The sequence below is a fragment of the Azolla caroliniana genome, unplaced genomic scaffold, assembly GCF_043228905.1.
Source record: "Azolla caroliniana isolate FFs.n. ecotype wild unplaced genomic scaffold, voAzoCaro1.0.p SCAF_12, whole genome shotgun sequence".
Lineage (NCBI taxonomy): Eukaryota > Viridiplantae > Streptophyta > Polypodiopsida > Salviniales > Salviniaceae > Azolla > Azolla caroliniana.
This window is the reverse complement of record NW_028230447.1, coordinates 6,168,691-6,184,716: the sequence shown is the minus strand read 5'-3', so window position 1 is coordinate 6,184,716 and position 16,026 is coordinate 6,168,691. Positions and strand designations below refer to the sequence as shown.

The 16,026-nt window shown below is 38.9% G+C and overlaps 1 protein-coding gene across 1 annotated transcript; it reads left to right on the top strand.

Annotated features, from left to right (window-relative positions):
* Positions 1-12,080: 12,080 nt before the first annotated feature.
* On the top strand, positions 12,081-15,964 carry LOC147856960 (translocon-associated protein beta (TRAPB) family protein). The gene is made up of 5 exons (XM_087328867.1): positions 12,081-12,331; positions 14,353-14,451; positions 14,564-14,672; positions 15,339-15,545; positions 15,652-15,964. Exons 1-5 carry the CDS (start codon positions 12,144-12,146, stop codon positions 15,766-15,768), a joined length of 720 nt encoding a protein of 239 aa, XP_087184993.1. The 5' UTR covers positions 12,081-12,143; the 3' UTR covers positions 15,769-15,964.
* The last annotated feature ends 62 nt before the right edge of the window (positions 15,965-16,026 follow it).

Sequence of the window (16,026 nt, the reverse complement as noted above, 5' to 3'; positions counted from 1 at the left end):
GGATTATAGCCATTGCCTAGAGCAGAATCCGCAGATTTAATCCAAGCGACACAAATTATTTAGCCCGTTTGTCTGGGAAGAAAGTGATATATGCAGGAAGAAAGAGGGAAAGCAAAAGAGCGTAAGGAAGAGAATCTTACCTGTGACGTAAACAAAGCATAAATCTAAGCAGAGAAAGCATGAAGTTGAACAGAAACAACCGAGTAAACCAGGAAAATGGATTCTTTGATCCGTTTGTATGGGAAGCATGAAATATACTCAGATGAAGCAGAGAAAGTACGAAAGTGAATAGATCTTACTTTTACCAAAATGCGAACGTGATAATGTGCATTACCTTGATCAACATCCACAGATTTGATACAAAAAGAGTGAATTCAGAAGGAAAAATTTTTGACTTAAAGCCAACGTCATCTGAGCAAAGAAGGCGTTACTTGGAGCAAAAATCCGCAAAATTGATCGACTAATCGTAGTGATTTGGCCCGTTTGAATGAGTCACAGGGGAAGGAAGTTGTAAGTAAGTGAAGAAAAGCAGAACGGAAGGAACGAGAAGAGCATCAAAGGAACAGATCTTGGCTTGAAAATATTTCGACGTAATCTAGTCAATTCTCGACGGATATAATCCAGAGGCCAGGAGGCATTTGCACCGATTGTGTGTAAAGAATGAGGTATACACAGAGAGAGAGAGGGAGGGAGGGAGAGATAAAGCAAAAAGAAATATGTATATGTATGTATATAAGTATAATACATATGCGTGTGTGCGAAAGAAGGAAGGAAAATCCTTACCTGGGATTTGACGGCGTTTTATGTTCGGTGAGACAGACAAAATGGAAGGATGGACGGACGAACGGAGCACACAGTCGAGAGAGAGAGAGAGAGAGAGATGAAGAAGAAGAAGGCGGAGGAGCAGGCGATGGCGATGGCGATGGCGATGGCGATGGCGATGGCGATGGCGATGGTAGCAGCGCGGGAGTGAATACGAAAACAGAAAACGAGAAAGTGGTAACAGTAGCAGTAGAAGTAGTAGTAGTAGTAGTAGTAGTAGTAGTAGAGAAAAAAGGAAGAAGAAGAAATGATTTCTGTTTAGACAGAACCAGAACCAGAACCAGAACCAGAAGAAGAAGAAGAAGAAGAAGAAGAAGCTATATATGTACATATGTGATATACAATCACACACATAGAAAGAGAGAGAGAGAGAGAGACGCACACACACACACACACATAGAGAGAGAGAGAGAGAGAGAGAGAGAGAGAGAGAGAGAATGTACGTGTGGGGTGTTTTGGGGGGGGGGGGGGGGGGGGGGGTTGCGTGATGGTGAGGAGTCTGTTGCCCGCTCGCCCGTTTGTCCACCCCGCCATTCATCCATCCATCCGTCCGCCCATCACCACCTCCTGATTGAGAGATTGATAGACACACACACACACATTGCCCATACAGATGTAGTTCAGTTGGTAAGGTTTGCCCAATGGAGACCACGAGGTCGTGGGTTCAACCCCCTACATTCCACATACAGTGGCATGTAATGAATTAAAAGAGATATGTATGAAGAATATAATATAGAGGTGAGGAAATTGGGTTTCGAACCCAAGATGGAGTGCTTGTATTGTGTAACAACTTATCATTGATTGAGAGAGAGACACACACACACAATGGAGAGAGCAAGAGAGAATGTGTGGGTGTGAGTGAGTGTGTGATGGTGAGGAGTCGGTTGCCCGCCCGCTCATCTGTCCATCCTGCTCGTCCATCACTAACCCATTCTACCATCCATGTACATTATACATCTGAGTTAGTTTGTGATGTATTTATCACTTGTCTGGTTTTTTACTTCGCCAACAAGGCTTTCGTGACCTACCATTGTCGATCCGAATCTGGGACTGGATGTTGAAAAGTTTGGGCATTTATTTTCTTGCGACCCCTGACCATATATGTATAGCATGCCAATATTTCTAGGATACACAAAACCTCATTCTAGCTGTCCGAAAAAAGGCATCGTTTTTCTTCGGGGTCCCAACCATTAGAAAGGAGTGTTTATCCTCTCGTACCGAAAGACGAGAGATATCTCCAATACCTCCAATCGCAAGGAGTTGTATTTTCCCTCTCGTGTGATTGATGCCACTCTAAAAAATCCAAGACATGCTACCAAGCGGACAATAAATGTTCAGTTGTCAATGACCTTACATGTTTGATTTGTCTATCACTATTTATCACCTCCCACTAAGAGGCTACAATCTTCGTATTTCCATGCTTCATACCTTATTTCTTAATGATGTAAGTGACCATTTCTATCCATAGTTGTTGTCCCTCAAATATACCCTTAAGCATACTGAATCTTTGAGCCATGCAAATATGACTCCATGCCTTGCCAAGTAAATTTAAATCCATGAAGTTCAAAATATAAATTAAAAATTGTTTCCTTGCCGAGTCTTATTGGAATACAAATATGATGCCATGCCTTCCAAGTAAGGCTTGATATTTCATTCGGGTTAAGTACTTGTAGTACATACTACCACTCGTGACAATATTGGCATTGGTACCAAAGACCGGGTGTGGGACTAGGAGAAAGGGGAGTGCAACAAAGATAGTCCTAGAGTTTTAAGCCTAATATTGATCACTCGAACGTGAAGGAACCAATCTCTTTCCAAATAACCTTTAACTTTCTCTTTCTCCCCCATACTTGTCAACTATTTGTGTTAAGTGTTGTTGAGGCAAAACCTAAATACTCCCTCCTGAGAGAGGTGAGCTTAATTTGTTTGTATGATTAACACTTAAGCCTATATAAGGCATTAGCGAGGTTGGCCCTTTCGAGAGAGGCGAGTTAGAGTTCATGAGGTTAATGTATGCAAGGGTTGGACATGTGATTAGAGCTCTCGATTCCAAAAACAAAACCAACTTAGTCCAACACACAAGCATACCTAAAAATGTCACTTGGGAAGGATCTCTAAAGTGACTTTTCAATTATATGCCTATCTCGACAATAGAAAATGAAAGTAACTAACCACAACCCAAAGAAGAGTCTGGGGGTAGAAATAAAACATATGGGGAATGTTCGACACCAAGATTAACGCCAAATATAGACCTAAATAGAGGTCAACAAGTCAACACCTTCTTTGCCCCTTCTTCGCGCATAACCATAACAACGTGGTACCTAAATTCCAGACCCTTGAAATACGATTGTCATAGCATAGCATGATTTGGCTTTTGACACATGGTTGAAAAGATATATATCATGACTTAATAACATTTTAAGTAGACAAAAAAAGCTCGTTTCACCACTGAGTAGAGAGAATTCATTTCCCTACACAAATAGGCTAGGTAGTAGTCCCTCGTCAGTAAGGAGCTATCTGAAGAATTTTCCATAGAATAAACGTGGGACAAAGTAATGATCATACGCTCCAACTTGGAGCCACCGTCACTCTCAAATCGATACAAACACAAGTATCCCGACCAATGAACAATAATGGCAAAAGGTGCCCAAGTTAGTAACTTAATTAAGTTGTTTTACAATATCCAAAGATGCCAACAATCCTGAAGAGCATTTTAACAATTTATGCAAGCTCACAAGAATAATTGCTTTGGCCTCACTCTCAAAGGGTGGGCTGAAGTGTGGTTCATACCTTAAATGATTTTGCATATGTCAAGGATCCGAAGAGTTGTTGACTAACTTTGCAATGAGAGAATCTGTTAAGGGAAATAATGCCATATTTCTTGAGTTGTAACAAACCCTATTATGTTTTAGCATTTTTGAAGCTCATCTATTGGCCATAAGTCAAATATATGTAAGAAACATTGTTTTATTGTAATTGTGGGGAACTACCCTTTACATTATGTAGGAGCAATCAATGAACAACATTGGGCTTATAATGTGAAAGGGACCCTTTAGGGTTTTGTGTGGCTTTCGTGTGCTTCCACTAGAACATGGACAATACGGTGTTGTAGCATGAGACCGTTAGTGTAGAAACAATATCAATAGTGTATGATGAAGATTGACAAGTGATAACATAAGTAGATTGAGATGAATAGATCAACCTACAAAGATCAAGATCAAAGAGACAAAATGTGTGTGTGTGTGTGAGAGAGAGAGAGAGAGAGAAGAGAGTAGGCACACTTTGTAACTTTATTATTCCAAAAGGTTACAACTTACCATCAACAACAACTCGAACTAGGTTACCAGACTAGATATATAGTAACTGGGTTAGGGCAATTGCCCTTAGACATATTTACATAAATGTCTTAAATGTAGTATGTCTAAAGGGACATCGTGAATATGGCAATTATACACCCGTATTCAACACTCCCCCATAATGGGCGTGTACACTAAGGAGAGACCTATAATATGAAACAAGGTATACAGGATGTACAAAGAGATGCTACAACAAGTGATAGACGAATTAGTGATGGTCGGAAAGAAACAGAGGTCGAATTGGCTGATTCGAGTGCAAAAGTCGATTTGACTGTCAAGGTCGATTGTTGAGGCTAGCTCTGTTGTTCGACTCGATTGAACTGATTTCTCCTTAAACCCATCTGGTACCGAAGTGACCGGAATCGGTCAACTGTGAGACACTTGGTCATCCCGTCTGATATGTTATCAACCGTGGAGATCTTCTCGAGGCCGAGCTTCCCTGAAGTTACACAATCCCGATTGAAGTGGTATTGAACATCAATGCATTAGGAGGCGTTATGATGAACCGGATTCTTCAACAAGGCCACAACGCCCTGATTGTCATTGTAGACAACTAGAGCCGAATTGGGATCGACTCGTCGAAATGTACACGCCAGTCAACTGAGCCATAGAGTCTCTTTCGTCGCGTTGGACACATCTACATATTCGGCCTTAGTCGTTGAAGTGGTGGTGCATTCTTGAAGTTTCGACTTCCACGAAATTGATCCATTGTTGAATTTGAAGAAGTATCCAATCGTCAACTTTAGGTTGTCCACACAACCAACAAAGTCTAAGTCGTTGTAGTCGACAATGCCTAAGTTCTTGTTCGGACTATTCCAACGTCTTGTGCGCCTACCAAATATATGAACACATGCTTGAATGTGTTCTAACACGATCAACCAGGGTTGTGCATGATTTTGCTAACGACTCCTACAACATGAGCAATATCAGGCCGTCTTGTGACCATCACGTACGTCAAGGAGCCGACTACCGGTGCGTACGGTACCGACTTTATATCTTCCCCCTTCGGATTGGATGTCGGACAATCATGCTGAGAGAGCTGAAGATTAATGGGGAGTGGGGTCAAAACAGATTTGGTTGATTGCATGTTGAAGTGCTCCAAGATACGTATGATGTAGACGGCTTGAGACAAAAATAATTGTCATTGATTCCGTAGTCGACTAATCTTTATCCCGAGTATGTGTCGAGCAGGACCTAGGTCCTTCATTGCGAACTTCAACCACAGTTGTTGAACAAGATCGGCAAACTCTCTGGCATGCCGACCAGAGAGAAGCATGTCATGTCGTCCACGTAGATGATGAGGAAGATGGGGACCCCATCTTGAGTTGTTCTCAAGAAGATGTAGTGGTTCTCATCACTCTTGGAGAAGCCAACCAATTGTATAAAATTGTCGAACTTCTTATACCACTATCATGGATCTTGCTTCAGACCATAGAGATTCTTCTTGAGTCGGTAGTTTAGACATTCTCGGCCAGGTTCAAGAAAGTCTTTCGGCTGTTCCATGTAGATTTCCTCCTCGAGGTTGTCATGGAGAAATGTTGTCTTTTCATCTAGTTGTGTTAGCTCCAAGTCTTTAGCTGCCACTACGCCTAATAAGAATCGAAGGGTGGTCATTTTCACCACTGGTCAAAAGGTTTTGTTGAAGTCGACGCCATATTATTGTCGGAAGCCTTCACTACTAATCTAGCTTTATACTTGGGACATGTAGAATCTGATGTCTCTTTGAGACGATAGATCCATTTGCACTAAAGAGCATGTCGATTTTTTGGTAGTTCGATTAGGTCCCATGTCTTATTGTGGCGGATGAAGTTTATTTCCGACTCCATTGCCAGATGCCAGATGGCCGAATCGGCACATGCCAATGCTTCTTCGTAAGACGTTGGCTCACCGGGATATGTGAAGAATAGTTCAGGAGAGTATCTCTCCGGTGGTTGAGACAGTCGTTTAGACTGTCTTGGGATGACTGGACTCGCCGGATCATCATTGATGATCATCTCTTGAGTAGCCAATCCACTCCTGGATCGCCACTTAGGCCACTCTCTAAGTTGGCTTGTCCGGTAGGGACGACTTGCCATGTTGCCGCTCTAGTGTGTTGTGCCAGGCCGTCAGAAGGAGTCAGAGCATCCAAAAATGTGACTTGTCTGACTTCGATCGGCCTTTTGGCCGACTTGTGCATTTCCAACTCATTGAAGACAACGTCCGAACTTCGGATAATTTGTCTATTCTCTAGATCCCAGAGTTGATAGCGAAATTCGCCTTCTAATCCATCACCAAGGAAAATGCATTTCCAAGATCGTGGCTCTAACTTTTGGTGATCATCCTTAGGCATAAAAGTGCATAGGTTGCTGACTACCCTTGTGATCGGCTCTCTAAGCTTTATCGTTTCTAGCTTTGAGGGCGCAATATTCGGCTTTAATTTTTCCAGGCTTCTTATAGTAATTGCATGTCCGATTATCCCTGGACTTGCTCCGACTTCATGAATTTGTCGATGGTCAGGAAGAACTTCTCTCTCGACTGTTCGGTTAGTCGATCGAACCATGTACTATGTAGGCGTTGTTGGTCAAATCGTTTACGAATGATTTCCTCTGAGCTGCTTCAGTAAGTACACTGATTCCAACAAGTGCATCCAAATGGTGGCTCAAACAATTCGATCTAACTTTGTCCACTTAATTCAGCTTGTACTCTTATGGAGGATTTTTGAATTCGATCAAATCTATCTGACCTTTAACGATCAAATAGTCTTGCATTTGTTCCTTCCAGAAGTTGAAGTTTGACCCGTCAAATTTCTTGAGACTAATCTCAGATGAGCCGAATGTTGATGCTATTCTGTGTCGGCTTTTGTAAGACTTCTACCCAGAGTTGGTTACGAACGGTGGTTGAGTGCAACCAACTGGCTCACCCAAATTCGTTCTAGCCTGATTTGGATACGAGTTAATCGATATCGACTATCAACGGGTTCTCTTTGGAGTGACTACAACCAATTGGCCTATTTTTTAGTCAATTAGGTTCTGAATGACAATTGGATGCTAAACTTGCTCAGAGTGACTACGACAAGTGAAGGGACAGAGCCGACCAATCTTCCCAAATGTCATCTAGCCAAGTTGAGCACATGTAATTGCCGATTGGATGCCAATGTGCTGATTTCAAGAGGTTGATCACAAATCATGTGTCGATTCCAAACATTGAGCCTATTCCAGATGGTTGTAGTGGTTGAGCAGACAACGTTGATTGACCTGTCCGAATACTACTCAATCGGATGGAACACGTTTGGAGCCATCAGGGTAGAGATCCTATTGCGAGTGGTTACAATTAGAGGGGGCGAAAAGCAACCGACCGACATATACCCTTTTAGTGGCAAGACGAACAAGGGTAGTTGTCAACCACCCTTTAACTACTAGCTTACTTAACACACACACACACACACTCTCTCTCTCTCTCTCTCTCTCATACATAGAAATGGATTTGAAGACAATGAATACACCATTTCTTATTACCAAGGAGGTTTAGCACCATACAAGATTGGAAATACTAGGGTTTGGCTGAACTAGCTCCTAACCCTAATTGTTCTTAGCTCTAATAGAGGACTAAGGGGATAGAGTGAAAGCTCTAATACACTAAAGGAAAGGAGAAAACCCAATATTGGAGAAGAGCTACAAAAGTCACATAAAGGTGGCTTTTATAACTTTTTACAAGGTCAGTGGGTTCCTTTAATACTAGGCAACCTATTGGCTATATCGCTTCCTATTTGGGTTTACTCTATCCCCTTTTTCTTGTAATTTGTCAAGCTTGGTGTCCCTTGTTGGTGTCTTGGTCTCCACGTTCATTGGATTGGGTGTCGGATATTAAAGGGCAACAAGCTCTCACATTAAACGAGTATTTTGACTTTAGACCCAGGATCACACGATGTGAGTAATTGGTCCTTTTGGGGTTGACCCAAGTACTGATGGGGAATAACCAAAAGATCTTTGAAAACGTATTTATCTCATAGTTTTTTATCTTCTTGAATGTCTTTGTTAAGGAGTGGTTTGTTTGTGTTACGGGCATGACCATATAATATCCTGCGGTGAGAATTTACCGTAGTATTCTATACACGTGGATAAGTGTCAGGGTTAAACGAGAGTGTAAAGAAGGGGAGGATTACTTTTAATCCTCGGGATTGAGACAACCCATTAGGCCAAGTGTGAACTGGCATGGGGGCCTTGAGTATCGCTATAAATATGAGGCCTAGCTACCCTCCCATTAGGCCAAGTCGAGATATATGATGAAATGAGGGTAGGTAGGCCTCATATTTATAGCGATACCCAAGGCCCCCAGGCAAGTTCACTCTTGGCCTAATGGGTTGTCTCAATCCGAGGATTAAAAGTAATCATCCCCTTCTTTACACTCTTGTTTAACCCTCACACTTATCCACGTGTATAAAATACTACGGGATATTATATGGTCATGCCTGTAACAGTTTGTGCTCATAAAATTGAATTAAGAAATTGAAGGATTTCAGTTCTTGGCAACTAATGCCGCCCCAAATCCTTTTGTAAATTTGTGAGTCCTTGACGACTAAGGCCGCCTAGATCCTTTTGTAATTTTGCCAGTCCTTGGCGACTAACGCCGCCCAAATCCATTTGTAAATTTGCTAGTCCTTGGAGATTAATGTTGCCCATATCCTTTTGTAATTTTTCCAGTCCTTGGCGACTAACACCGCCTAGATCTTTTAGTACTAACCGTTGAGGCAGCTTGGAAGCCCTTTGAATCTTGGAGGCAACAACATATCCATTGCTTAAGCCTCTAACCCACAACCATTCAGACTTCACAGTATAGGCTTTAATATGACACACCCGTAGTTAGATGGGATCAAGAAGGCCATTTAAAATCTCATATAAAATATATAGAGGTCATGATGTTTGTTATTCCATTTATTTTATAGTGACTTATAGGGATGTCTTCGTGTATAATTTGCAACCAAAAGTTGTGAGAATTCTGAATGACACATTATTTTGGTCCATCCATATTATTGCCAAGATCTTGACATTTTAATTATTGATTTGATAGATTCACAAAATTGTTCTCATATTTCCAATCACAAAAGTGTTTGTGAGGCTAAATTATTTATAGAAAAAACATTTGGATGCGATTGTTATACTTTTTGCATCACCTTTGTCACGATGTCAAATGTCAAAAAGTACTTCCATTTCAAATGTTGATTCCTAAGTTGGTCCTTAGGTTTTTTCCTTCGTACTTCTTAAGGCCACGTTGTAGAATGTTGGAAGTTTGGCAAATGCATGAAATATTTTAGGACTCTTATGAGTTTTGGATTTTTTCATAATTCGATGCTTTCTCGTGGATGGTCATTTGTGCAAAGACTTTGCCGATTCGAATCAAGTTAAAAATGCGAGTAAAACCTTGGTTAAATGTTTTTGCAAAGTTATGTGATGGCAAAGATGCATCAAACTACTAAACAAAAGGTGGAACTTTAAGTATTCTCTAATGTTGTGAACCTTTAAATCAAATATCAAATTCCAAATATCATGATATAGGTAAATTACCATTGAATTGAAATACCATTGCAATGAAATCCTTACGCTTGCTAATTGATTTTTTATAAAATGTTGTGTCATCAATGATTTCCTCTTGAAATTGTACAACATCCCATTTTAGCTTATGGTGGGTGTTCCTACCTTTTTAGGAGAGTGTTTCAAACACCTCAGTGGTCAAGAATTTTGTTCGCAATGCTATCGTCTTCGGTCCTTCAGTTGGGTAAAAACAAGTTTCAAAGTCATTATAAATAGAAAACTATAACTTCCTTTACAATCTCAATGTCAAAATAAGAACGTCTTGGTATTGTCGTCCTTGTTTTCTGCAAATAACTCTACAATTTTCCTTCTAATTTCTTCCACATAATTGAGATGTGTGTTTTTTTCATCACCATTTACCTTAGTAAAAGAAATTGAAGTGATTTTGGAAAGCTATTTTTGAGGCAAGCAATGAGATTGAAGTATAGGTATAAAGGTTCCAATATTGCATTCTACAACAAATGTAATATTATATTCCATGTTTCTAGCTTCAAAATTTCAAGCCATGACCTTCCATATTATTTAAAATACAAGTCTTAAACATGCATTTATTGTCACATATTTTATGTGCAGCCATAATTTGTAATTGACATAATATTCTCGTGTTATAATCCAACCCAAGATGTCTCATTTTTTATATCAACCGATAGATCTAGTCTTGGCCAATTTGTAATTCAAATTTTGGTTGATTTGGGGTACATTATTGTTTCTAGTTGTCATGACATTTAGGAAACCATCTTTGTTTATGCGAGAAATTTAGTGAACCGTCCCTCCTTATGGAATTGCAACACAAAAAGAGACGACTTTCTTGTTTGAACCATGACCTTATAACATGACATTATGACAAATATTGTTATTTGATTGCCATTACTAGTGGTGTACTATGCTTACATGGATATGTAATAACTTATAGGGTTCCCGTAAACTAGAAGTTGAAAAAGTCGTTTTAATTCCAATAAATGCTTAAATTTATAGACAAGGATGTGTGTTCATCTTCCATTTTCTAAGTTGGATTACATTGTGATATTGTCTTGTTGAATCTCAATAACTCCAATGTTTAGCTAACAATTTATGAATGGCTAATCAGGTTGGATCCATAAAACAAGGAGTGGAAACCTTAACATCCATAAACATAAACCAATAAATAATCTATATACAATTTAGAGAACCTCCTTTCCACGATAGAATATCAACATTGAGGCACACATCATAGATTACCCACGCATCATCTAATACCAATGCACGTCCATGATTCAACAAAGAGAGCTACGTATATATACTTGGCCTCGTAGAATAATTTCAACACCAATGAAAACATTACTCGAGTATAATCTATGCATAACTTAGAGGACCCTGTTGGATGGGAGAAGATCAAACCAACATACACCTCCACATCTCTCACCTATGCATCTCCATTAAGTAACCACACATTTGTTTATGGAAATTTTAGAGGAGCTCTTTGTTAGAGAGGAGGTAAACACCAAAGAATACAAGTGCAAGTACCATCTCACGATGTTACACGTGCCAACATAACCTGAGCATATAGTTTACATGAATGCACACCCTCCATGCTTTGTATGGGTCTTTGTCTAACACCAATGCACCTCTATTGATTCAACATATGTAACTTGTATGCAATCTAAAGGACCAACATTGGGAGCATGAGATAAACATGAGTGAATACTTACGTAGGTGTAACCTAATATCATTGAGCATCCCCATGTATGTATGATCTCAGATCAATGCATGGCCCCACACAACATACTGAGATATATGACAAACATTGCACCTCGACACAATATACACCAACGGGCACAGGCACTTACTGCACCCACACATAATCTCTTCGTAGTGGGAATTTATAAAACAAAAAACAGCGGCTACGCATGCGATGCTCACCCCATCTAATAGTGACAGAACTTGTTTGCACGCATCGATAGACAACGGGCAGGCGGGACGACAACAAACACACCACCCAACACGCCCCGTGCGTAGTAGCCTTCGGTAGTGCAAAACCTTCCGGTATACACTACACTATCGCTATACTATACTATGTATATGTATAATCTACACTATACTTTGTACACTATATGATTACTATACTATGTATTCTCTATTATACTACACTCTACTATGTATACGATACTATACTTTACTATGTATTTACTAATGTGATGCTATGTAGGTAAATACTTATAACTTTATGAGTTATACTATACTTTACTACATATGTATGTATTTACTATTATACTATGTATACTATAGTATATACTTTATAGTATATACTATGTATACTATACAAATACAGTCAGTCAGAAGAAGGGTTTGTTTTGGGCGATTCTGTTCATTCATACTCAGCAATTCGGGAAGCAGGAGCAGTAGCCGTAGCAGAAAGGATATGGCGAGCTTCAACACAGCCCCCTGTCTCTCCCTCGGTCTTCTTCTCCTGTCATGTCTCCTCTTCTCCCCCTCTGCCATGGCTGCTGATGACGCCTTTCTTGTCGTCCATAAGAGAGCTTCCATCTCTAAGGTCAAATCCGCTGAGCATGTCACCGTTTCGATCAGCCTCCACAACGTTGGATTCACGTAAGTAAATTCCCTGGACTCCCTGCTAGATCTGTAATAATGAAATCCGTTATTCGTGAACGTAGATTTGGAGTTTTGTAGAGGCGAGATCCTATCTCCTGTTAGATCCGTGTTATACAAAGCTCTTTCTGGTGATTCTAGATCATAATTTTGTAGAAATTAGATTTAGTTTCTGTTTGATCTGCTGTTATCACAAACTCTTTTGGTGATTTCTACCTCAAAGTTGTGCTAAAGTATTAGCCCTTGAACAAAGTATCACAACAGACTGTACTTCCGTTTTCTGCTAGAATTGTGCTAAATCATAACCTTTTGGCGAATTTGTTTTTCAGAATTCTGTAAAAAGCTTATGGTGGACCAGTGTTATATCATTCTCTTGTTGGTGAATTTTGATGGACAATTTTGCCAAGAGTTTTTGTTTGTTTTTTGTGTTTTAATCATAAATTTTAGGGCAATTTTGTGAAAGCTTCTGTAAGATCGGTGCCAAAGCAGACTTTTTTGGTGAATTTTGATGGGTATTTTGTTAAAATCTTATGTCGGAGAAGGTATTAATGAAGATGATGTTTCCAAGTTCTGCTACATCTGTACTAAATCATTCCCTTTTGGTGATTCTCAATGGAAGTTATGCTAAGAGCTTATTGCTTGAAGAAGTTGTTATACCTCAAATATATTTTAGATACATGTTAAAGCTTACGTTTCTACCGATTTCTTGATCAAATTTTTCTAGAAACTTAGGCTCTTTTGTAGGAGGATATACATCAAGGTTTTGGTAGATCTGCGTTTGATCATTTCGGTTTTTCCATCACTATAAAGCACACGTTTTGGTGATCCTTCATCAAATTTTATGCAAGATTAGGCCTGAAAAAAACTTACAGCTGAAATGTCTGTACAAAAACAATCTTTTTGGGCAATTTTCCATGGGAAAGACTGTTGAAATTATTGGTGTAGAAGATAGCTTATTCCTTGTTCTGTTTGATCTGTGGTAAATTATTCGGTTTTGGTGATTCTCAATGACCTTTTGCGTATGATACTTCCACATCACCTATATTTATGGTCCTCTGGGAACTTCCATTCGAAACATTGCAAATACATAGGCATTGAAGATGCTTTTTCAGTAGGTCTATGCAAATATACACCATGCTATTTCGTTGATTCACCATAAAAGAATTGCTCTTCTCTTAAGTGTTTAAAATCTAATTTCTAGTATTTTATTGATTATCGATCAGAATAATGTAAAATCTATGGCATTAGAGAGGGGATTGGACAGCTGAATGATTGAATTCTTTAGAAAGATGTAGGGACAGGGCACTGCTGTTAACATTCTTCATTCTAATTTGCTGTATCATGTGACATGAACGTCCAATTTTCATGAGGACATGAGAACCAAACTCTCATGTTTTAGTCCTGTCAAAATCCATTTTATTAACCCAGACAAAATCATGTTGTAATTGTGTCATAAACCTTAAAAGTATTAATTTGTTCATAGTCTGATAAATTGCTTTTCATTTTGGTACAAAAACAAAGTTTTCTGTTACATTCCTGTCAAAATATAATGATCTTAATGCTAATTTGCTGATCATTGTTAACATTTCTATTTTTATGTCTTTATAAGACCTAGAGAAAAAACTCAAGTTGAAGGAGCGCTGAATCTTCATGAGCATTTCACCCGTGTTGTGCATGACCATGATAAAATTCAGGGGAAACTCTGAAATAGGCCTGCATTATTCTTTATTTTACCAAATACCCATGGTAAAAGCCAGCTTGACCAATTGTATGTGTTATTTGAACAGTTACATGTTTAATTCACTCCCGTTTTCTTGATTATTATTTTTATTGCTAGCAATGACATGTTTATTCCTCCTCTCATTTCTCTCTTTCTTGGGTTTGACCATGGGAAATGAAGAAAACTTAAAGAGATGCGTGGGAAACTAAATAAGATCAGGGTATTTTGGAGTTCCGTAGAAAAATTCAGGCAGGATAGCAGTTTCGAAATTCCAGTGCTAAATTTTTGTCTATTTTTTCAGCACTGCATATGATGTGAGCTTAAATGATGATACATGGCCCAGCGAGAAGTTCACCATTGTTAGCGGAAACAGTTCTAACTCCTGGGACAAGCTAGAAGGGTATATGTCTTCGTTGTATATTTTATATTTATATAATATCTCCATGTATGTTTTGATGATATACAATTACAAATAGTTTTATCTTACTTTTAACACTCTTTTGTGTATCCAGTGGAAAGACTTTGACACATACTTTCACTCTAGAGTCCAAAGAAAAAGGCCTCTTCTATGGTCCACCTGCAGTGGTAAAATACAGAGTTGCTGCAAAATCCACTCTACAGGTATGTCTTCTGTTTTATCCAAAAATATATGAAGATTATAGGCTGATTGAAAGCTACAATGAATGAATGTGTACAGTATGATGATATATCCTGTGGTAAACTGTGAGATTTTATATTTGATAAAATAGCTACATCAAGTCTAGTATGATTGGGACTTACATTCATGTATGGGTATGGATGTATCCATGTGGTCCATAACCCTCAAAACCTCACCTGATTGAGGAACTTAGTTCATGTATGGGTATGGATGTATCCATGTGGTCCATAACCCACAAAACCTCACCTGATTGAGGAACTTAGTTGAGTATAAAGTATCTTGAGGAAAGACCACAAATAGTGTGGAAACTCTTTCCAACTGAATTCTTGTGCAAGTGATTACAAAGATACAACATGCATAGTAATTTGAGGTAATTTGCTAGTGTGGAGCTACTTACTGTAGAGGATTTTGCTTTTCTGATCAAGTAAAGAGTACTCTTTATGAACTACGTTTGGGGAACTATGGTTTTGTTTGATCAAAGAATGTCACATGACTGCTTTTCTTTGAATAGGTCTAATATCTCTTGTTTTTCTGATCGAATTGCATTTAAGAAGATTGATTAAATTGTCAGGTATATCTTATGCATTATATGTTCTATATGATTTAAGCCTAGCTGCGTTGGTGTGCAGGAGGCATTGTCAACCCCCATTCCTGAATTAGACTTGCTCTCGGAAGTCTCTCCAGATCAGAAATATCAATGGGTAAGTATTATAAATACAGTTGCACTAAACTTGTTTAGGTTACAATGGTTTTCTCTTCTGCAGTCAATCTTATTTTTCTTGTTTTCTTTTTCTTTTGATGGGATTTCATGGATTCATCACTTTCCACAGGTGAAGGTATAAAAGAAAATCCTAGTTACTTGTTTTTTAATGTTTTTTGCATTAGTTTATAGGTGTAAAAACCAACTTATATCTATTTGTTTACTGTGTGCTTGTTATTCAGGCATTAGCTGGAAAATATGGTCCCCTTGTATCTGTAATTTCTATTGTGGGCCTTTTTACCTATTTGTTGGTGACACCCTCAAAGTCAAAGGTATCAAAGGCAAAGAAGAGACGATGATGCTGAAGGCAGAAATTTCTGTTTTTTTGAGTAGTCCACACCTTATATTCATCAGCTAGACAATGTAAGAAGAGTTAGAACTAAGCCTAGGTAATGTCAACATCTTCTTCTAGGCTGAATTTGGTGCCTATCTGTGTACCATAAACAAGAGCAATTATGTTTAAATACTTGATCATGAAAATACTACGTTCAAATATTCAATGCCGAAAATGCCTACAAAAATGGGGTAAAAGATTTTTGAGTTTTACAATTTGTTAT

Coding starts and splice junctions, on each gene's coding strand:
- LOC147856960 (XM_087328867.1), top strand. CDS start 12,144: ATGGCGAGCTTCAACACAGCCCCCTGTCTCTCCCTCGGTCTTCTTCTC. Junction 14,452..14,563: donor TCCTGGGACAAGCTAGAAGG/GTATATGTCTTC, acceptor TTGTGTATCCAG/TGGAAAGACTTTGACACATA. Junction 15,546..15,651: donor ATCACTTTCCACAGGTGAAG/GTATAAAAGAAA, acceptor CTTGTTATTCAG/GCATTAGCTGGAAAATATGG.